This window comes from Oenanthe melanoleuca, chromosome 10 (genome assembly GCF_029582105.1).
Source record: "Oenanthe melanoleuca isolate GR-GAL-2019-014 chromosome 10, OMel1.0, whole genome shotgun sequence".
Lineage (NCBI taxonomy): Eukaryota > Metazoa > Chordata > Aves > Passeriformes > Muscicapidae > Oenanthe > Oenanthe melanoleuca.
This window is the reverse complement of record NC_079344.1, coordinates 16,627,358-16,649,061: the sequence shown is the minus strand read 5'-3', so window position 1 is coordinate 16,649,061 and position 21,704 is coordinate 16,627,358. Positions and strand designations below refer to the sequence as shown.

General features: G+C 43.4%; 1 protein-coding gene across 8 annotated transcripts in view; it reads left to right on the top strand.

The window, feature by feature from the left end:
- The window catches only part of MYO9A (myosin IXA), a 164,929-nt gene that overhangs the window by 66,620 nt on the left and 76,605 nt on the right, over window positions 1-21,704 (top strand). For all 8 annotated transcript variants that reach the window (XM_056499559.1, XM_056499556.1, XM_056499561.1 and 5 more), the window contains 3 exons: window positions 3,273-3,370; window positions 6,066-6,192; window positions 13,191-13,280. In XM_056499559.1, coding sequence (XP_056355534.1) covers window positions 3,273-3,370; window positions 6,066-6,192; window positions 13,191-13,280 — 315 coding nt within the window. The remainder of the gene's footprint in view (window positions 1-3,272; window positions 3,371-6,065; window positions 6,193-13,190; window positions 13,281-21,704) is intronic.

Below are 21,704 nucleotides of genomic sequence, written 5' to 3'. Positions count from 1 at the left end.
CTCAAAAAACATCCCTCCAGCCATCTGTGAGAAAATCAAATCCTGATATTGTTCAGAGTCCAAAAACAAGTCCTTCTCCTAAACTACTTCTGCTGACATGATCATCCTTTCCAAATGGATCGCCCCAAAAAAGGGAATGGTGAAGCTTCTCCCCCTTCCCCGGCTCCTCCTGCGCCACCGCCGTGCTCTGGGTGTCTGTGTGTCTCATGGTGCTCCCCGTGGGTGTGTCCTGCATGTGCAAGCATGTTTGGCATCAGCTGCTTGTCCTTCCTGCTAGTTTTCCCATGTGCTTGATGATTGCCAAAGCCAGGCTGATTCATCTGGAAGAGTAAGAGGTGATCTGGGATGGAGCTGGATTCACTCAGGTTAAACAAGTGTCTTAACAGCAACATTTCCCTGTAAATCCTTAGGAGGGGAGGAGGGAATTGCCCTCACAAGGTTAAAAATATTGAATGTTGGATTGGCATCCTTCATCCATCAGCATCATTAGGGTTGTGCAGGAGCAGGGAGTGATGAGCAGATGCTGTTCTAGACCTTAATACCCTTTGGAAGTTGGAAAGCCCTTAATTGCTTTGGGAATGGGTTGGGACAATTTGCTGAAGGAATTAAAATTAAAACAACCCTGAAATTTAGTACCTTCTCCTGGCATGACCAAGAACACCCTGCCAGCCTAGGGACTGCCATATCTGTGTCCTTATTCTGCCCAAGAAAACCACGTGCCATTACCACTTGGCTGTTTATTTGCTAATTTATTTAGGATAATTTTATTTGTTATCATTTTCTCTGACAATCCTGGTAAATCACATCTTGTCTTCAGTTGATGATTCACTCTTAAGCCTGCCCTGGGTTTCTCCCCATACCCATGGACTCAACCTGCTGCAGACACCAAGTTTATAAGGAAACTTTGTTTTATCCTCTTTAAATTTTCCATGGAAATCCATGGATTTTCTTTGTGTCTATAGGAAGCAGGGGACTCACTTTTGCTGGGAAACTAATTGCTCTAGCAGGATATTAACAGCAAGTTAGGTCTGTGGGGATGGACTTTGTGATGCTTGTCTGCTCTAATATCAAGGACACTCCTCTATTTTATAATTATCCTTCATTTATCATCCATTAGGAAGCGGTGCCGTGCTGGAACACTGCAGAGAGCATCTGCTTTTAAGTAGAGAATTTGCTAAAAGTCTTTCCATGCGGATTAATGAGTCGGGCAATTGTTATGTAAATTGTTAATTAAATTGCCTTCGGCGTAGATTGTGCTACTTCAGAGCTGTCCGGGGTATTTTGCTGTTGACTCATGACTTAATTTTGGAGGAATGATGCCAGAAAATGAAAATGTCTCCTGGAATGTGGAGTACCACTAAAAGCACCGCTTGGTGTCTTTAAGAAAGCTTGAACCCAGCCTCATTTGCAGGATTTGTGGGTGTGCTGTTGTCCTGCCAGAGCAAGGATGGGAAGTTGTGCTGAGTTCTCACTTTAAGGAAGTTGGAGCTCAGGAGGGACAAGGTCTTATCCTGAGGTTTGGTGGTGTGAATAATCAGTGCTGTGTCATCCCTGCTCTTGGTGATGCCATTGTTGTGTTCCTTTGGGTAGCTCTGGAGCAGGGTCATTTCCAGCCACCTCCTAATGGAAGGTGAGAATTCCCTTTTCTGATGACTGTTTCCTAAAACAGGCTGGTATTTTCTCCTGGAATTTCAACCCCTGCCTTCATGGATTCCGTGCATGATTTTAAATGGTTTACTGTTCAACAGCTCCAAATTCACTTTGCCCATGGAGCATTAACTTGTCCCTGGGGACAATTGATAAAAAAATTTCGATTTTCTTGTCCAATTGCACTTCTCTGGCTTTTAGTGCAGTTGTGTGCGAGTCTCTTATGTTGCAATAAATATTTAAAATATGTAAACAATATTATAAATAATAATAACAACAACATTTAAATATATAAATAAATAAATAAGTATCTTAAATAAAGGTTTTCCACTCTAATTATAACTATGGCTGTAATGATGCTCTGGAGTGGGATGAAGTTTGTTGATATGACGGTGAGACTTTAAAAGCTGTAAAGCACAAACTTCATTCTGTACATTCTGTATTTATGATTAATTTTCTGTACTATCAGTGAGTACAAGTTGCTTTTCAATGATTTACATAACCCTGTTTAATGCAGACTTTCCTAATTATTTGTGCAAAATTTTTGCACATTTGCTTGTGTGATAAATATGATGTTCAGGAAATGATCAAAATAAACTATGTGCTATTGATCAAATTAAATGATCAAATGAAACTATGTTTAGTTAATTCCAACTGCAGCTACAATTTTTATTTGTATTATTTTAATGAACTTTTTACAGAATTTTATAGAATTTTTATTTATATTGACTTACACTTGGATTAACTTTTTGAAAGTCTCTAATTACTTGCAGAAAGTCTTGATTTAAGTGTTAGTAAAACACTCTGAGGTTTAAAAAATCACAATATTGTGTGATACACAATAATCTAATTTTGATTCATATATGGGTAGTTTTTGTAGGCAGCAATGGGTAGAATAGGAAGGCAGAGAGAAGAATAAATAATCCATGGGAGGTTTATAGTAAGCCAAAGCAGGAGAAATTTGGCATTAATGGTCTATATATTCATTTAAAGAGCATTTCTGTTCTCTAAATATTGGTGCAGGACAACTTTGGTTGGGTCTGGAACGTCACTGGATTTTTCTGAACATCAGTGACTGATATCAAGGCACACGAGCCTCCAAGAAATATCACATCCTGGATTTCAAATTCTCCCAGTTTTGAAATAACTTCTTGGTAGTTCAAATAAAGTTACCAAAAATATATTAAAAGCATTGCCTTTCACACACAGGATTTAATGCACTGATCATTTACATGAAGTTGTCTAATTCCATTTAAAAACAGAATTTCCCTCTTTAGTTATAGGACTGAATGTGGAATAAACTGCCTGTAAACGTGGAACAGATTTCATCTTATTGTTATTTCCCATCCTTTTTGTGTATGAGTTTTTCCACACTGACCAACTCTCACCATCCTGTTGGAGTGGGGTGACTCACCTCTTTCCTTAGAGGTTAAACCTGGGAAAGAAGGATGTATTTCCAGAAAACATTAGCCAAAAATGTTGTATTTCCAGTGCCAGATTGGAAATGTTGCTGATAAAAGACCTGGAGATCACTCAGTGATATTTACAGAGCACTGACTTGGCCATCTGGAGCTGATCTAGTGTTAATTTGTGTCAGTGCTTGCTCTGTGTGTTTGATCCAACAGGATTGTTTCTCCGTGGAAGGGGAGGATCTGAAGCACGACTTTGAGCGGCTGCAGCTCGCCATGGAGATGGTGGGGTTTCTGCCCAAGACACGCAGACAGTGAGTTTATTTTCCATTTTAATAGTTTGGAGATTATCCTGGTTAATGTCACCTCCATTGGCAGGACATTGTCCAGAGGCACTGTGGCTGCCTGTCCTGGTTTGAGGGACAGGTGTCTGCCAATAAAGGCAGGAGCTTCTCTTTGACATGGAGAATGTAAACCCCCTTCCTCCAAATTATTACTATAATTTTGAAATTAAGGGGCTCTCAGACCAAGAAATGGGAATTAGGAATAACAGTTCTTTACTAGGAAAATTAAAATAGAAATGCAGTATTACACAGAACAATCCCAACCCTGCCAGAGTCAGAATCCAAGCTGACACCCGTCAGTCAGTCAGGGTGTTGGCACAGTCCCATTCAATGGTGGCTGCATCCTCCTGCAGGGGCAGATGTGGTTCAGCTGGAGCAGTGCTCCTGGAGAAGGTGCAGTTTCCTCTGAAGCTCCAGGGATGATGTGGAAAGGTCTGGCTTTCCTCTGGAATCCAGTGCAAAGAAGGTCCCTTGGTGTCCAAAATCTCAGTTTTTCTCTGGGTAGGAAAGGCTTGGCTGCTGCCCTGGCTGGAGCATCTCCCAGTGCGATGACGGAATTTTATCAGTCACACAGTGGGACTGAATGGGCCAGCAGCAGATGATATCTCCTGGAGGGAGGATGGGCTGTGGGAAGATAAAGATGATTGCCCAGCTGGTTTAAAGATGGCCCATGAGCAGATAATGTGTGCCAGGAGATCAGGGTCACTGCCCCACCCATAGATGGGGACAGAATTCACATTTCTGGTCACACCCTGTACTGCAACCCAAGACACTGCCCCATCCCTGTCCCACAGCTGGTTGGGCTGGGCTTGAAGAAGTCTGGTCTAGTGGAAGGTGTCCCTGCCCCTGGGAGAATGGAGCCAGATGAGTTTAAGGTCCCTTCCAACCCCAACCATTCTGTGATTCCATGATCATTGCTGTACTTAGCGATTCTCTTCATGCAAATGGAGCGTTGGCAGAAGTTGACATCTTGAAGTGTTTCTCGAGTGTTCATGAATAATCACGCCTCACTCTGCATGTCATGAATCCAGAGCTTGGTTTAATCAGAAGTTCTCATTATCCCTCATCAAACTTAACCCTTTGCATGCAATTCTAGGCCTGTAGACTCATTTCCAACTGGCTTTTTTCACTAATTCACTGGACGTGCTATGTTGGGAAACTGGGTTGCAACACCACTGACTCCATGGAATTAGAGGGTTCATAAGGGTCATTTCCAACCAAACCCACAAAATAATCCCTCCTGTGTTGATTTTTGGCTTGAAAGGCTTAAGTAGGTTGGGAAGAACTTGACATTAAAAATTGCCTTGAAGATATTTTCACACAGCTGAGAAATTTTAGAAGCTTGTCCTTTTTATTCCTCACTTGTAACAAATCAATTATGAAATTAAAACTGCTTTTTCTCTATCTTCCCCACGCTCATGGGTAAACCCAAGGATCCAGACTTGTGTGAATATGTTCTGTGGCAGAGGCTGCTTTGTCAGGTTTCAGGACAAGGTTTATCTAAAGCCTGTTGAGGGGTTTAATTGCCTGAGCAAAGCAATCAGAAAGTGTCAGGACTGAGCAGGGTCAGGTGATGCAGTAAATTCTCACTTCTGATTTACTGTGCAATGATTTTTCTTGGCACACAAGTTGCTCCTGGTAAATTTTGCATGTCAGAAATAAAGTGGATTCTTCACTACACAAGCAGATTTGTTTTGCTTGGCATTATACAACTGCAGCACAAATAAGGAACCACCTTCAGCTGAGATATAGAAAAGATGTTTTGAATACTACTGTACTTTAAAAAGTAATTTCTTTATAGCAAAACATGGGGTTTCACCTTTGTGGAAACAGCGAAGAGAATTTTTTTATAAAATTGCATCCTGAAATTCAGAACAAGGAATCAGTATCCCTGTTTTGGAGATAAGGGAGGACTTGAAGAGGTGAAGGTGTATTGTCCAGAAAAGCTGGTGACTTAGCTAGGAATCACATTTGGGTTTATTCATTTTTAGCTCCCAGGGGAGTGTAGAAATATGGACATACAGGGTTTATAGCTGAAGTCAGCCATGGCTCAGGAGCTGGGCTTGATGAACCCTTCCAACTTAGGATATTCTTTGAGTGTCTGATCCTATTTTTTTCAGAGGGGAGATAACTTAAAAATTATCAAATTCCCAAAATAGAAACATTGGTTGGATAAATTTACTTGAAGTGTAACATCTTTTCTTTGCCTCAGTTGCTTAGATATTATAAAAGCATTTATGCTGTTTTGTACAGTCTTTTGTTCCTTACTGGGACTAGATCCAAAAAAGTGACAAAAACATGTGTCTCAGGGGACTAAGAGGAGTCACCTGCATGGCCATGCCCACTCTACCCCTTAATTTAGGCAATTGTATGATAAATATTTAATCTGGATATCAAGATTACTGGAGGATTTCTATTTTTCTTACAACATGGGCTGTAATTTTGTAACTGTGGGTTTGATGTGTTAAAGAATTTTCAAGGTAACTGCACAGATGCAAGTTTGGTACTTGAACTAAATGAAAAGCTTGTTGACATGAGGCAAAGTGGATTCTTTGGACTGAAAATTAGAAGAATGAGCCAAAGAGAGACATGGCCCTTGGGGGTGAAATTTGTTTCTCTATTCAATTTATGAAAAAGCGAGTGACAATGAATTTTCTCTGTTGAGGATTTTCTCTCTGCTTTCGGCGATCCTGCACCTGGGGAACATCCGGTACAAGAAGAAAACCTACCGGGATGACTCCATCGACATCTGTAACCCTGAAATACTTCCCATCGTGTCAGAGCTGCTGGAGGTAAGGCTCTGCTTTCCCTCCTGGAACTTCCACCCCAAACAAGCTGCCCCTGATTTAGGGCACAATTTATTTCCAGTTTCACCAAAGAGTAAGTTCTTGTATGTTTTCATTCTTATGGGCTGTTATGTTTGCCAGGGAAATGGTACAGGAACTTTCTTTAAGTGGTTTTTAATGTAGGGTTTTTGGCCCCACTCTTCAGCTTCAGGTTTCATTGACTGAAAATCCTGTTTCTGTGATTAAATGTGAAAGGTTGCAGGGTCTAGATGCAAAGCAAACCTGCTGTCCAGCACAGCAGTGTCTTTGATTGCCAGCCATCAGCAGGTGCTCCTCAACTCTGTTCCAAAGTCTGTCTGAGGAACTCGAGCAGTTGTACAACCATTGCCTGGTGTTTTGGTTCCATGCAGGCTGTAGGACAGGCTGAGCTCCCTCACCATGTTTTTGTCTGTTATTACCAGCCAGATTCCACAAGGGTTGGGTTTCAGGTGGTGGAGATCATCTCCTCTCTCTAGTCCCTATATGTGGGCCTGTTAAGGAGTTCTCTGGTGCATCTGTTGATTATCTGTTGTTTAGGACCTGATGCCTCTGTGAGCCACTGCTGTGCTGGTGTCCCTTGGGAAGGGTTTGTAGGTTCCTGCCCAGCTGGCCCAGGCCATGTCCAGCTCTATAAATCAGTGCAAAAGCATTAAATAAGTTCTTAGGAGATTTGCTCTGTCAGCCCAAGCAAGCTATGAAGCTGTGATACTTCTTTTCATGAGAAAAGTCTTTAATGAGCCAACTTGTCCTGCTGGCCTTCAGCCTTCAAGAGCTAATCTCAAAAACCTCCTGACATGGATTAAGGTGGCCAGAAGCTCCCCTTGCTGTCTCACTTCACTTGAAATGCTCTAAACCTCTTGCAACTGAAATGTTTTTCTTGCAGTTGATTCTCTTTTATTTATCAACAATTATCTTTACTCTTTTGTACTCCCTGGGTGGTCTGGAAGGTGAATTTGTGCTCATTTTATGGTGGAATCAGAAGGCAATCTGTCCTTTTGTGTACACGTGGTACTCTTCCCATTCATTCCATTAAATAACTGTTGTGTTTTCTCCCTACCTACAGAACTTTGGAATTGGCTCTCAGGGATTTTCATAGCACTTCATTAATGCTTTGAATTTAGGGAGGGGAAAGCTTCTGTAAAATATGGTCTTAGCAGCTGGATGCTCTTTGCATCTTGGCCTTGGAGATTGCAGAAATAAACAGAAGGAAAATATGAGTGGGGAGGAGAATGTTGTTGATTTTACCCTGTTAAATGTGGCCAAGTCAGTTAAGTAATTGGGTTTTTTTTAAAGTTTTGAGTAAGAGAGCGACTTAGAGATCTGAAAAAGTTCCAGGCTTTGGGTCTTTGCCTTTGCAAACAAGCCCTTTTGCAACATCTGCACGTGGGGAGGTCATGGGGTGGTTTTTACACATGATTATGTGAAGTGAGGCATTGGCTGAGCCATGTCAATCCATCAGTGCCTTAATGCCATGGGCTGGAACAGCACCTCCAGGCAGTGTCAACAAGATGTAAAAATAAATAAGTATATTTATTTTTCACCATTTGAAAGAACAGAACAACCAATCCACTAGCATCTGATGTAGCTGAGCAAATGGATAGATTCCTGTTCATCTTGGTAATAATTCTTTTTACAAATTAAGTTACCATCTAGAACATAAAATGCTTGTTAATTAGATTGGGACAATGCTTGCTGTGTTGAGGTGGGATGTGAAGAAGTGCATCACTGGGTTTGGGTAAGTGGTGTTGTTTGTTCCTTAAGTTGCATTTAGGTGACAATTGATCCATGGAACTGGAAGTATTTGCTGTGTCCAAGTGTAAACATTTCAACAGACCCACTGAAATCAGCTGAAATAAAGCAAATAATCTCATTTTCAGACTTGATTTCCCTTTACAAAATGCCACGTTTCTCTTTGAAGACCTCAACAGCTGTTGCTGCTTATTCAGGTTTGACCCAAAGGAAAAACTAAAGGGTTCAAACAAATGGAACATCATTGCAAAGAGCAGTCACCACTCTTTATTCATTAGTTGGCTACTTACAACTCTCCCCATTAAGTACAATGAGTTCTACTCAGCCAGAGACCTAAAATACTGGTTAAAACATTTAACACTTTGCATTTTGACTCATTTGGGTAATTATTTTTATTACATTCTTTTTTTTTTTTCTGGTCACTGAACAGTTTTGCTTTTCCCATTGCTGCTAAAATTATGAATTGGCTTGAAAAAGTTGTTAATCCCCTCTCCAGATCTTGGCATTAGATACTATTAACTGAAAAGTCATCTCAGAATAAAAGTAAGTTGAACTTCCTTTCCTGTGGTCACTGGATGTTTGGTGGGACCTTCTGGAGTGCAGCAAAAGGATGGTAGAAGCTGTAATCTGATACTTCCTTCTCTTGGAGGAACTTTTGGGTTGATCTTTGTATTCAAATGACTCATTTGTATTTGTATAGTCAAGGATTTGACATGGAGAAGAGAAGGAGAAAATCCAATTGGAGCTGTGTTGGCCATCTCTGAAAGCAGCCAAGAGCGGATGGAGCCTCCAAGGGCAGGAGGGCAGCCACTAGCCTGTCTGAAATTAAAAATTTGGGCAAAATTGGGTCTTCTCCCACTGTAAAGGGGAATCTGGCCCAAATTCTCATGAGCTGGTTGGTTTGTGTTGGAACCTCTAATGATAACTGGGGGAATTTCCCTGATGCACCAGTCAATGCAACACCAGTGCACAACTGTCCTCCATCTGTGTGATGAGATTTGTGTCCCTAGAAAATGAAGCTAATAGAGAGATTTTTTGAAGGAATCTGGGAGGAGATGGTAGCCTCAATGGATTTGCTGTTTCTTAGCTATCAACAACCCCATCCAAGATGTTTTTGCTTTATTAAACCATCCAGGGCAGCATTTATGGAAAGTGCAATATAGGATTTTGGCCAGACTCTGCAGATCATTGTTTCATTTACAGTAAAACCTCGATTCCATTTTTTTTTTTTTTTTTTTCAGGAATAGACATAGCGTGTGGATTATGTGATGCTTTTGGCAGGTTTTTCAGGGCCTTTGTTTAAACTCTGCTGAAATGCTGTGCTGGGGAGTGATGTCAAGGCTGCCTGATTAATCAAGCAGACGTGGAGTCCTGTGCAAGCACTGCAAATATCCCAGGGCTTGGGCAGAAATCATAGAGAGTTGTGCAAAACTGGGTAAAACCTTTGTGTTTCTAGGAAAAAAAGCTCATTTGTGGGCTTATTAGCAAAAATAATATATTAGAGATTATCTAGTTGACCTTAAAAGAGATTTTTTGTTTCCCATTGGAGCAGTAGGAACATTTTAATTGTGTGTGTTTACTAAAATGAGAAATTATTTCCATGGATGAAGCATTGAGGAAGGAGATAAATTCTGTCTTTGCTCAGTGGAGCACTTTTGTATTCAGTTTTAGCTTTAGGTTAACTAACCTCAATGCAAATAAACACAAGTTATCAAGTGTCCCAAATTAGTTTTGCCAGATCTCCCAGTACAGATTTGTGTTTGGAGCTAAAGTTGGCCTCTGCAGGAGATTTATGTGCTCAAGTTCTTCTTCCACTAAAAAAATGGCTTTCAGCTTCCCAGAGGAATCCCACAGGTACTGGGGCTCCTCCTGTGATAAATGTCTTGGAAATTAATTGGGGAGGGGGTGAGGATTATGAAGCAGACAGTGCTTCCTTCCAGTTTTTTCTTCTGGATTTGTTTTCCAGATGATGTTTTATATTTATGTAGAATCACAGAATGATTGGGGTTGGAAGTGCAATAGTGGGGATATCATCATCGGATGCAAAATTTTGAGCCAGAATTAGAGTAAGAAAGTATCAGAGAATCTCAGAATATACTGAGTTGGAAGGGATCCACAAATACCACTGTGTGCAACTCCAGGTCCTGCACAGACACTCCAACAATCACACCCTGTGCCTGAGAGCATTGTCCAAACACTCCCTGAGCTGTGGCAGCCTTGGCATGACCATTCCCTGGGGAGCCTGTTCAGTGCCAACCACCCTCTGGGGGAAGAACATTTCACAATATCCAGCTTAAACCTACCTAACATAGCTCCAGCCATTCCTTTGCATCCTTACTAACTCTGGTTATTTCAAAGAAAGTCTGAGGAAAAGATTCAGCTCTTTTAAAAGAAGACCTGATAGAAATCTGAATTTATTTTCTGTTACTGCATCTTTAGAGCGAGCACTCAGCACCAAGATCCCTTTCTCAAATATGGAAGAAGAGACAAAACCTGATGTTTTCTTGCTCTCCAGCTGGAAAATAGTTCCTTTTTCTTCAGCTGCTCTAACAGAATACCCTAGAATTACTGGTGGAGCAGTCTCTGCCTGCCTTGGCTCCAGCCAGCTGTGGCACTGCCAGTCATCCCTCACTGGCTCATGGAGCTTGAGGCCTCCAGCCCTCTCTGGGCCCACTTGTGGCAATGAAGTCTTAAATCTGCATTTTGTCCCTTTAATTAAGATCTAAACTCCTGCAGGCCATGTTTAAGAGGGAGAGCAGGCCATGCCCTTTAGCACCAGGAAGCAAAAATCCATGAAATGTGACCCAGAGTGAAACTGCTAGGACACAAAATAGAGGAATAAATGGTGCTCTCCTATTTGCTGCACCAATGGGTGTCCCTATTTTAGTGTTTTACACTTACTGGAGGAGGAAGTGTAGGATGTGGGGGAGCTGTAAGTATCTCTATGTCCTCAGCATGTGCTGAGTTTGTCTTTAGAAAGCTCCAGTGGCTCCTCCCTGGCATCAGGAGTCAGCTACTTTCACGCTGTGACCTTGAAAATGCAGATGAGGATGATTTGGTTGCACCTGTGGTGTTCATCAGAGGCCATGAAGGAATTGAGATCAAACTCCACTGGGTGGTAATTGCAGCCAGGGGCCTGGGGAGATGCAGGGATTCCCATCCTTGCCAAGAATGGTTTTGTACAATAAGATGATTCAATGGGATCTCCCCAGGTCAGGAGATGAAAGATGCACATCCACAGGTTCCCTCTATGCAGAGAGCAGGGGGAGAAAGAACCAGAGTGACCATGAGATGGGGATGGTGAGGGATGGCATGGGGAGCTGTTTAAATTGCTTAAAATCTCAGTGTTTGCTGACAAATCTGGGACTTGGAAGTGTTTATGTTGTTGAGGAATATTTCTTTGGACTGTTTTGATTAGGAACCATCTGACAGCCCTCTGCCTTGTTGCCTTGGATAATTAAAAAAAGATGGCATGCTGGCTGTGGATTTGCAGCATCCCTGAAGTGGATTAATGGATGGTGTGAAACTCACTTTGTTCCAAGTTGTGCAGTTGAGGGAGAGCAGCTGATGGTCCTGCAGTGGAGAGCTGCTGGAAAAGCATACACAGAGCTGAAAATTACAAAATCACATATTTTGGTGAATGTAGAGGAATAGAAACCAAATGTGAAATCATGCAGTGGATCTCTGGATGAACCAGGAGATATTTTTTTCCCTCCTTGATTTGGAAACGTAAAATTGAATTGTAGGAACTGAGGGCTCTTGAGTAGTGCTGAGCATTAAACATGAACCTTGAAATGTCATTTCCAGTCGTAGAGACCTTGCTGGCAGGTGACAATCATATACAGGTGACTTAATGTATTCTGATTTCAACAGTGACAAGTTCTTGTGCAGGAAGAATTGGTTATATAAAAATTCCCTGGATTTTATCAGGGAGACTCCCATGATAATTTTGGCAGAAGGGCATCATTATTGCTATGGTTTGTGAGATTCCTGACCTTCCCTTGTCTTGTTTGCATTTCCTCTTCCTACTAACTCCTGGATTAAACCCTGAAGTCAAAGTACATATATAAAATTGTTTTGATTGGAAAAGACCTCTAAGATCATTGAGTCCACTTGTTAGACCTCTACGTTTCCCATTTTCCATGTCAAATCATAAATGGTTTCCCTGTGATAAAAATATGATCTTGGATGGCTTCAGGAATGTGGATTTTGAATAGAGATGTCCAGAGGAGGTCTGGTGCCTGCATGGAGACCATCAGGTGGGATAAGCAGTTTGCAGAGACTTCAGTGCAGCTTCTCTGTATCATCCACACCCATTAATTCTGGCCTCCAAGATTTTCACCCAGACCCATGATGTCTTTTTTTGACTTGGAAATTTAGTGAAGATCAGTCAATGACTCAAATTCTTTAGGTCTAACTGATGTATTTTGGGAGAGAGGATACCTTCTGAATTCCTCAAAGTAAGAGGGTCTTGGAGCTGACTGGGAAAGTGGCTTTTCCCTGCAGTTGCAGGTACCACTTAATTTGTCAGCACCATTTCCCTCTTTGCTAAAGTGTGTTTACATGACAGAGTAATCTGAACAATCTGAGTTTTGTTCTGCAAACCTGTAAGGGCTGATTAGAAACTGTCACCTCACCAGGAACTGGGGCTTTAGGGAGTAAACATCCACTGCTAATAGCAGAGTAAATATCAGGTGCTTTTCCAAGGGTTTCTTCCTCCTTCTGACTCCTCCCCACCCTTAAAAGCAGGGAAAATAACCCTCCTCTACTTGGGTATCTCAAACTGATGACACTGCTTGGCTTATTCTGGAGTCATTTGTATGATTTCATCCTTACAACCCTAGAAAGTTGACTTATTTTGCCAAGAGAAAGTGTGGGAGGGAGGAGCTGCACTGGAAATAAGGAAATCAGGGGAAAATTGCTACAACTGGGATGACTGAATGCAGAAAATCAGGTTCCTTTGAATACCCTGGTGTTAGGTTTCTGTGCTGGATTTATGTGCTGAGTTGGCTCCTCCCAATGGCATGTTTTTACCCATTGAACTTAACTCTGCAAGGGCTGGCAAAAGCACTTTAATACTTTTTAATTAAATTTTGAAATTTAAATGTGTTTCCACTGAATTTTAATTTCTTTATGTTTAAATGTTAAAATTTTAACTGAATTTTAAATTTAAAAAAAGATCACTAGAATAATCAGCATCTGTACTTTTGTTTTAGGTGAAAGAAGAGATGCTCTTTGAGGCCCTGGTGACCAGAAAGACAGTGACAGTGGGAGAGAAGCTGATCTTACCATACAAACTGGCAGAGGTCAGTACATGATGTTTGTTATTAAAAGGCAGCTCTTGGAATGGTTTTCAGTACTCTGAGATGCACACTCAGAGTTTCTTTCAGTTTTTATTTATTTATGTTAGAATAATGTAGAAGCTAATGGGGGTCCTAATCTAGGAAATTATTGACTTTTCTTCTGTTCCATTCCTGGAAGGCAGGTTTGTACTTTGTTCTGATGGTTGGTAAGTACTTTAATGGCTTGTGGTTGTGTGAGAGCAGTCCAAAGCACAGTTGTGCATTGCTGGGAGTGTGTGTGGGTGCAGATGTTCATCTCCAGACATCATTCCTTAAGCTGGAGCACTGATTCCATAGCAGAGTGCTGACTCAAGACTCCAGGAAATTTTTTATTGCCTTCTTGAGTGCCTGTGTTAGTGATGGTTCTTGTATGGCAGGAGCTGCAGATCTCTGTAGGAGATTCCAAATAGCTTTTCCTCAGACCCTCACAACCTGGGCCCTTGTGTGGTACTTTGGAACAGCCACAACTCCATCAGCTTCTCTCAGACTCCAGTGTAGTTATATGGGATCCAAACGGGATTTTCAGGAATTCTGAATTCTATTCTGTGGCTGGTAAAGAGAAACAAATTTTTCCTCTTATATTCTTCAAAGTATATAAGTTCTGTTCTACTGAACTGCTTGTTTAGGCTACTTCTGCCTCTAATCTTCTTGTATCCCCCAGATTAGGAGCACTGAGCATCTCACCATGCTTGGTCCCTCCATTCCCTCTTGTAGGGTTGTGTGAAAATTTACAGCACCTTGAATAGCATCTCAAGAACAGCCTGCTGTGTCACAAACAAGTAAACAGTGTTGTCACTGGGGTCAGCTGGAGATATTTTGACTCCTTTTTCCAGGGGGAAAAAAAAGTATCTTTTCTTCTACTCTGAGGGTGCATTTAAGATCAGTAACTGTTCCTGAACTTCCATCTTTGAAACTGAAGTGTTGCCTTTGTGCAAAGGTGAGATGTGCCCTAACAAAGGGCACACAAGGGCTTTCACTGTGTCTTTGTGATGGACATTTCATCAATGTGGTGTTTCTAATTTTTTCCTTCATCTTGGGCACAGACATAGAAAAAACATGGCTAGAAAAGTTTAGAACTGATCTATAACTACCCTTCTGCTGGAGGGTCTTTAGAATCATGGTATCATAGAGTGGGCTGGGTTGGAAGGGACCCTAAAGATTATCTTGTGCTAAGCTCCTGCCATGGGCAGGGACACCTGGCACTGGACCAGGGTGCTCCAAGCCCCATCCAACCTGGCCTTGGACACTTCCAGGGATAGGGCAGCCACAGCTTCTCTGATCAACCTGTGCCAGGGCCTCACAACCCTCACAGGGAGCAATTTCTTCCCAATATCCCATCTAATCCTACTCTCTGTCAATTTGAAGACATTTCCTCTTGTCCTGTCCCTGCAGACCCTTGTCCCAAGTCCCTCTCCAGCTGTCCTGGAACCCCTTTAGGCACTGGAGCTTTCTCTCCAGGCTGACCAATCTCAGTTCTCTCAGCCTTTCCTCACACCAGAGCTGCTCCATTCCTCTGGTCACCGTGGTGCCTCCTCTGCATTCTCTCCAGCAGCTCCATGTCCTCCCTGTGCTGGGCTCCAGGGCTGGGGCAGCTCTGCAGGTGGGGTCTCACCTGAGCAGGGCAGGCAAAATCCCCTCCCTTGGCCTGCTGCCCAGCATCTGTAGTGCATTGACACAGCTGGGAGCAGTCTTACCTTGATGCTCTTTCTGTTGAGTTGGAAGAAACCTCTCTAGAACTAGAGTGGCTCAGCATGAGTTTCTCAAGTGCTTTCCCAAATGTTTTTGGTGATATGGCTGCTCCTAAATCTCAGGTGTCCCCTTAGAAAGTTTTATCACCAATATCAGTAGAAGAAAGATCAGGGTGTGGTGGCTGTGGGGGAAGACTAAGGAGTGCAAGGCTCCTTAGGGAGTGGTTGATGTGATCTCTATGACAAAATCCTTTTGGAAGAAGCTGTGAATTGTGTTCAGATAAGCACTTCCCATGCTTTTTGTTCACCTCCTTACATAATTAGCATCCTGACCACCAAATTTTATTCAGCAGTGACCCCACTCTAGGAGTTCACTGCTCACAGAGCAGAATTTGAGATGCTCCAACTTGAATCTCCCTCTGGTAAGAGACCTCCTGTCTTCCTTTGACTTAAATTCAGATCTGAATCAGGAAGGGTGGGATTCATTTGACATTTTGGGACTTCACAAAGACTACTGATGTTTTATAATCCCCACTCATGACTCACTGGACTCTTGGGAATCAAGGAGCTGGCTGTTGCTGTATATTTAACAAAGGAGCATTATAGTTGGCTCCAATGGATGGAGCCATTGAGGGTTTGAGGATTTTCAGACATGACTCTCCCACCATGACTTCTGTAGTTCATGGGCAGCTGCCTTTCCTGATGTATGCAGCAGCTATTTTATTCTTCAGATGCCTGTGGGCTTTTTCATAGCTTGGTACACTGAAAGTTTCAGTGGAGTTGATCTGGAAAAGACTGTGCCCCACAGGCTCTCAAAAAAAGGATTGCATAATGCCATTTTGACATGTCCTTGCTTCTTTGCACCATCAAGAAGAGCAGGTTGGATCTACCAGTCCTCAGGTTGCAAGAGATGGTAGATGCTACTTCCCTGGAAAGGTCCAAGGCCAGGTTGGATGGGACTTGCCCATGATAGAGGATGGATCAAGACGAGCTCTAAGGTCCCTTTCAGCCCAAACCCCCTGGGATTCCATGTCAAAAGCTTGAGATTTAAGTTTGGGATGGGTTTTGAGCTTTGATGAGATTCCTATGTGCATCTGCTCCATTCTGGAATGTTTCACTCTCTGTGTTCACACAGGGGCTGACATTTGCCCATCCCTTTCATCAGTGTTGGTGTATGTGGAGTACAACTCTGCTCAGAAATGCTTTTGGTGGAAAGTGAGTGTGATCATTCCATGATTCCAGCCTGGCTCTGAGAGATCTGTGCCCTCAGGGTCCTGCTGTGACAACTGTCACCCCCTTATAGTCTTGAATGGGCAGAGTTGGCCTGAAGGGATCCTTCCCTTTGGTACTTTGTAGCTGAGACTGGGGTTTTATTTTCCAGCCAAGCGTTTTCTGTTCCCCTTTCCCGAGCTGCAGCCCCAGAGCCCATGGAGCCTTTGTTGGATTTGCAGTGATGTCACATTCCTGGCTGTCTGTGTGCTCCTGCCTTCTTCTTGTGCACTGATTGGAAACACAGTCCTGTGGTTTGGGGGTTTTTTTCAGAAATGGTGGTTTGAACACTTGGCAGCTCACTTGAAGCATTCTCTTTCAGTTATGAATTGATACCAGACTGACTGTTCCTGGTTCTGTTCATCTTTGCAATAAAACTACATCTTTTATTCTGGCATGTCTTGGGTAGAAGGTACTGCAAAGTGGGGACAGCTTGTGGATGGACATCATGGAATCACAGATGGGTTTGAGTTAGGAGGGACCTTAAAGCCCATCTCATCCCACCCCATGCCATGGGCAGCCACACCTCCCACATGGCCAGGTTGCTCCAAGCACTGACCAGTCTGGCCTTGGACACTTCCAGGGATGGGACAGCCACAGCTTCTCTGGGCACCTGTGCCAGGGCCTCTCCAGACTCACAGGGAGGAATTCCTTCCCAATATCCCATCTAACCCTCCCCTCTGGTAGTGAGAAACCATTCCTGCTTGTCCAAAGTCCCTCTAGGCCCTTGTCCCAGGTTCTTTTCCAGCTCTCCTGGAGTCCCTTTAGGCAATGGAAGGGGCTCTTGAGGTCTCCCTGAAACCTTCTATTCTCCCAACAGCTGGAAGTGTTGAAGGAGAAGCTGCAACTGGCAACCACCTCCTTTCTGTTTATTCATATTGTGCTTCTTCTCTTAGGACTTCCTCATGATGCCTTTGCCCCAGGAGCTGAGTTGGACTTTTCCCTCAGGAATAATGTGCCCTTTTAAATTTAAGCAGAAATACTGACTTTGCCAATTCTGTGTTTCATTTAATAAAGTCAAGGCTTTTTGATTCTTGCCCACATATAATTATTCTGATAGATGATCTTGGAGGATCCAAGGACTGGATTCCAGTGCCTAAAGGGGTTTACAAGAAGTCCCCAGAGTGAGTTTTTACAAGAGACTAGAGTAACAGGACAAGGGGAAATGGCTTCAAACTGAAAGACAGCAGGGTTAGATGGGATATTGGGAAGGAATTCCTCTCTGTGAGGCTGGAGTGGTCCTCCCACAGGTGCCCAGAGAAGCTGTGGCTGTCCCATTCCTGGAAGTGTCCAAGGCCAGACTGGACAGTGCTTGGAGCACCCTGGTCTAGTGGGAGGTGTCCCTGCCCATAGCAGGGGGTGGAATGAGATGGGCTTTAACTCAAACAGTCTGAATCTTTGATCAGGTAACAGGTTAAATGTAACCCTGAAGTCCAGTGAGGAGGTAGGGTTTCAGCAATTAAAGTTGGTGCCTCCTGTGTGCCAGCAGTTGCTGGTGCCCTCATCTTCAGCTGAGCAAGTTCTCCCCAGCAGAGAGATTTCATTTTACTTTATTTTACCCAGGAGCATTCAAGGTGTGTGGCAGCAGCACCTGCTCAAGCAGGGCCATAGTACAAGCAAATAAAGAGTTGTGAGCCAAACTCCAGGGTGGGATTCTTGGTATGTAGTCAGTGCCTGTCCTTGAGATGTTACAAGGATTATGGGATGAGCATGTGGTTTTTCAGGAAGACCCTACAAAGCATAACGTGCCATCAGCTTTTCTCATTGTTCAGTCACTCATGGTTTATTGTTTAGAGGTTGTGTCTGACCCTGGTATTAGCATACAAGTACATCCCTGTGTTGCTAGAGCTACAGCTCTTTCTGAAATTAAGGAAAGGGCAGTCAAGGGGAGATCTGGTTTTGCAGGGAAAAATCAAGACTGCTTTGTTTTGTCTCTCATCTCAGTGGCTGTGGCACTGATGGCAGACATGGGCTTGACTTGAGGCCCTGCAGGGGAGCTGCCATCCTCTCTGACTGCACCTCCAGCAATCAACAACACCACATTCATAAATAATGCTTATATTCTTCTCTGGCAGCTGCCTCTTATCTCCTGAGCCACACTGGCTCATCTGCCATGGAGCTGCCTCCTGGAACCATCCATTTTTCTTTTTATAGCACTGGATGGTGTTTTAATGTAGTGTTTGAAACTACTGTGCAGTTTGGGCGAGCACAAAGCTTTAGAAGCTTCAGTAGATAAACTTAGGGAAAAGGCTGCACAAACATGAAGGCTGTACCTGTGTGCTGAGGTCTTGGGCTGTTGGCCAAAACAGCTGCCAAAGACTTTATCAGGAGCAAGATGGTGCATTAATGGAGCCAGCAGACTTCATGGGTTTCCAGAGAAATCACACTGCAGTGTTTGGTAACAGCAAGCTGGAGAATTCCACTTCTTTTAGCAACGGGGAGGACTCTTGGAAAAGACTGTGGGAGCAATGGAGCCATCAGTAGCAGTAGTGGTGATTGGACTGTTTTCATTCAGATCTGTCTTGAGTGTTGGGCATCTCTGCAGTCACAACCATCTTCTCTTTGATAAAGTAAAATACAGCAGGCAGAGAGCTGAAAAAGGGAAATACGGTATTTTAGATTTTAATGTCAGCAATATAACATGCTGTGGGATGGTGTTGTCCTTCCCAAAGTGCCCCTCAACTCCAGACTCTGGGCTTTTTAAAAATATATTATTATGTGCATTTTTGCAGTTATACTGAGGTGGGAAAGTTTCACAAGCCACAATTCAGGTGTTAAAAAAAAATAAAAAGAAGATTATAATTAAATATCAAGTGACTTGACTGATGTTTGGTAGGAAACATGCAGGAGCCGCAGGTGGAGAACTTGAGAGTTCTTAAAAATCTTTCTCTTGATCCTGTTTGTAATCTGAGTATCCTCTTAATCCATGCAAGGAACTGCACTCCTGGGCCACACCTGTCTTCCTGCTTCTATCTAAATAAACCAAGGAGTTCAGGTTTTTCCCTCTCCACTTGCTGCAGGTCTCTAAGGCCATTAACAGTGTGCCTTGACTCATCCAGTTACTGAACTCTCTCAAATCCATCTTGGTTGGTGGTTCCATCCCCTTTCCATCATGCAGGAGACAAGCCTGTGGCTGAGCTCCACAAGCATCCCTGCCTGGTTTCCATCCCATCTCTTCTGTTTATCAGGCTGGTGTCCTGCACCCACTCGTCTTTTTTTCACTAGTCTCTGCAATTTTTTCCAGTTCTTCACCTGATGAGAAAAAACTCATTATCAAAGTAAGTACATGTGTTTACAAGTCCTGTTTTACATTCCTCCAGGAAAAAAAAAGTTCCATTATGTTTTCAATTCATTAACTTCATTTAAGTAATATGATTGATATTCTTAAGCAAGTGACTTTGCTAATAGACATTATTTTAACAGATCTTTATAATTTTAAGCTATTTGATCAAGGACATTCTACCCTAAGGGTTAGAAAGCTAATTCACACTTTTGGGAGAAATCTGATGTGAAATTGTGCAACAGAAGGGAAATAAAAGATGTGAGACAACTTCTTGGTCAACAAGTGGCCTGATTCTTGCCTTTGTTTAATTCTGGAGAGCTGTTGTTTGATGTGATGGGTGTGACTATAAGCATTTAACAGAATGTGTGTTCAGAATTGTAAGTGGAAAATGGGTGCCTGAAAATTCAGAGGGACTGAGTTATACCTCCAGCAGGGCAGCTGCTGGGGAGCAGGTGTTGGGCCAGCAGCCCCATCTCCCCCATAACCTGGGCAGCAGGGAGAGAGGTGATTCTTCCCCTCTACCCTGCTCTTGTGAGACCTCACCTGCAGAGCTGCCTCAGCCCTGAGGTCTCCAATATCAAAAGGATGTGGAGCTGCTGGAGAAAGTCCATCAAGGTGGAAGAAAACACATTTTGTCATCAGTGGACCCTTCAGACTTGGCTGCCTGGTAGCTGCATTCTCCTGTAGCTCTGTGGTGGGCTCAGGGTGGCTCTGTGTGAGCACCTTTCCCTAAGGCATGTTCCATGTGTCTCCTTTCATCATCTTCTTGACAGGAGAAGCAAGAACTGCAGCCTTGTTTTCTGGAAGGGTTTAATTTCAGGAAGAGAGAGTGGTTTTTTCCCTTTCTTTTTAGTTTTGATTTGTTACAGATGACACTTTCTAACCACAGCGCCCAAATCCAAAGGTTCTGACTGAAATCTTTTTAGGAAGATGCTCATAACTGCCTGGCTCTGCAATCAGGATTCAGAGAAAACCTCTAACAGGATTTGTGTTGGTTTCCTTTGCTCCTGCCTGTACTTGGGGACTGTTTCTGAAAAGCAAAACCACAGCATGTTCCAGTCATCAGCAGCAGAATTACAATATCAGAGACAAGGCTTGAAATCATCTCTAAAAATAAACAGCAGGCAGGCTCTGGCCTGGGATGGGGATGGAAATGGGAGTGGTTGGTTTGTCCTTTCCCAAACCTGCCTGTCAGCAGGGACACAACAGCTAGATCTTCAACACACCCACAAAAAATGTTCTTACTGCTCTTATTTAAGGTTTTCCACTTAATTTTCTGTGTTTGATTCCATCTAATGACACAAAGGAGGAGTAAGGAGAGGGCAGCTGCAGGAACACTGATATTTCTTGTGTAAGTCCTCAGAAATCACAGGAATTCACAGAAGCACATGAACCAGTTCAATGAAAAAAAGATAGTATGAGAATCACAGAATCACAGGATGGTGTGGGTTGGAAGGAACCTTAAGGATCATCTAATTTCACCCCCTGCCATGGGCAGGGACACCTTCCACTAGCCCATGTTGCTCCAACCCCTGTCCAACCTGGCCTTGGACACTTCCAGGGATGGGGCTTGGAGCTTCTCCAGGCAACCTGTGCCAGGGTCTCACCAGCCTCACAGCCAAGAATTTTTTCCCAATATCTCACCTAACCCTGCCCTGTGGCAGTGGGAAGCTCTTCCTCCTTGTGCTGTCCCTCCAGGCTGTTGTCCCCAGTCCCTGGGGCTCTCCTGGAGCTCCTTTAGGAACTGCAAGGAGCTCTGAGGTCTCCCTGGAGCTTTCTCTTCTCCAGGTGAGCACCCCCAGCTCTCCAGCCTGGCTCCAGAGCAGAGGGGCTCCAGCCCCCAGAGCATCTCTGTGGCTCTTCTGGACTTGCTTCAGCAGTTCCACATCCTCCTCATACTGGCCCCAGAGCTGGAAGCACCTCTGCAGATGGGGTCTCACCTGAGCAGGGCAGAGAACAGGATCCCTTTTCTGCTGCCCAGGCTGGGGAACCAGCTCCCAGGGCATGGGAGAGTTTGGGGCTCCAGAGAACACAGGCAGCTCACACTGAGCTTTTCATCATCCAAAATTGATCCACCACTATGTTCAGCCCATTGAGTGATCCCCAAGTCACCCATGTGTGTATGGGGAATTGTGCTTTCCTGCTGTT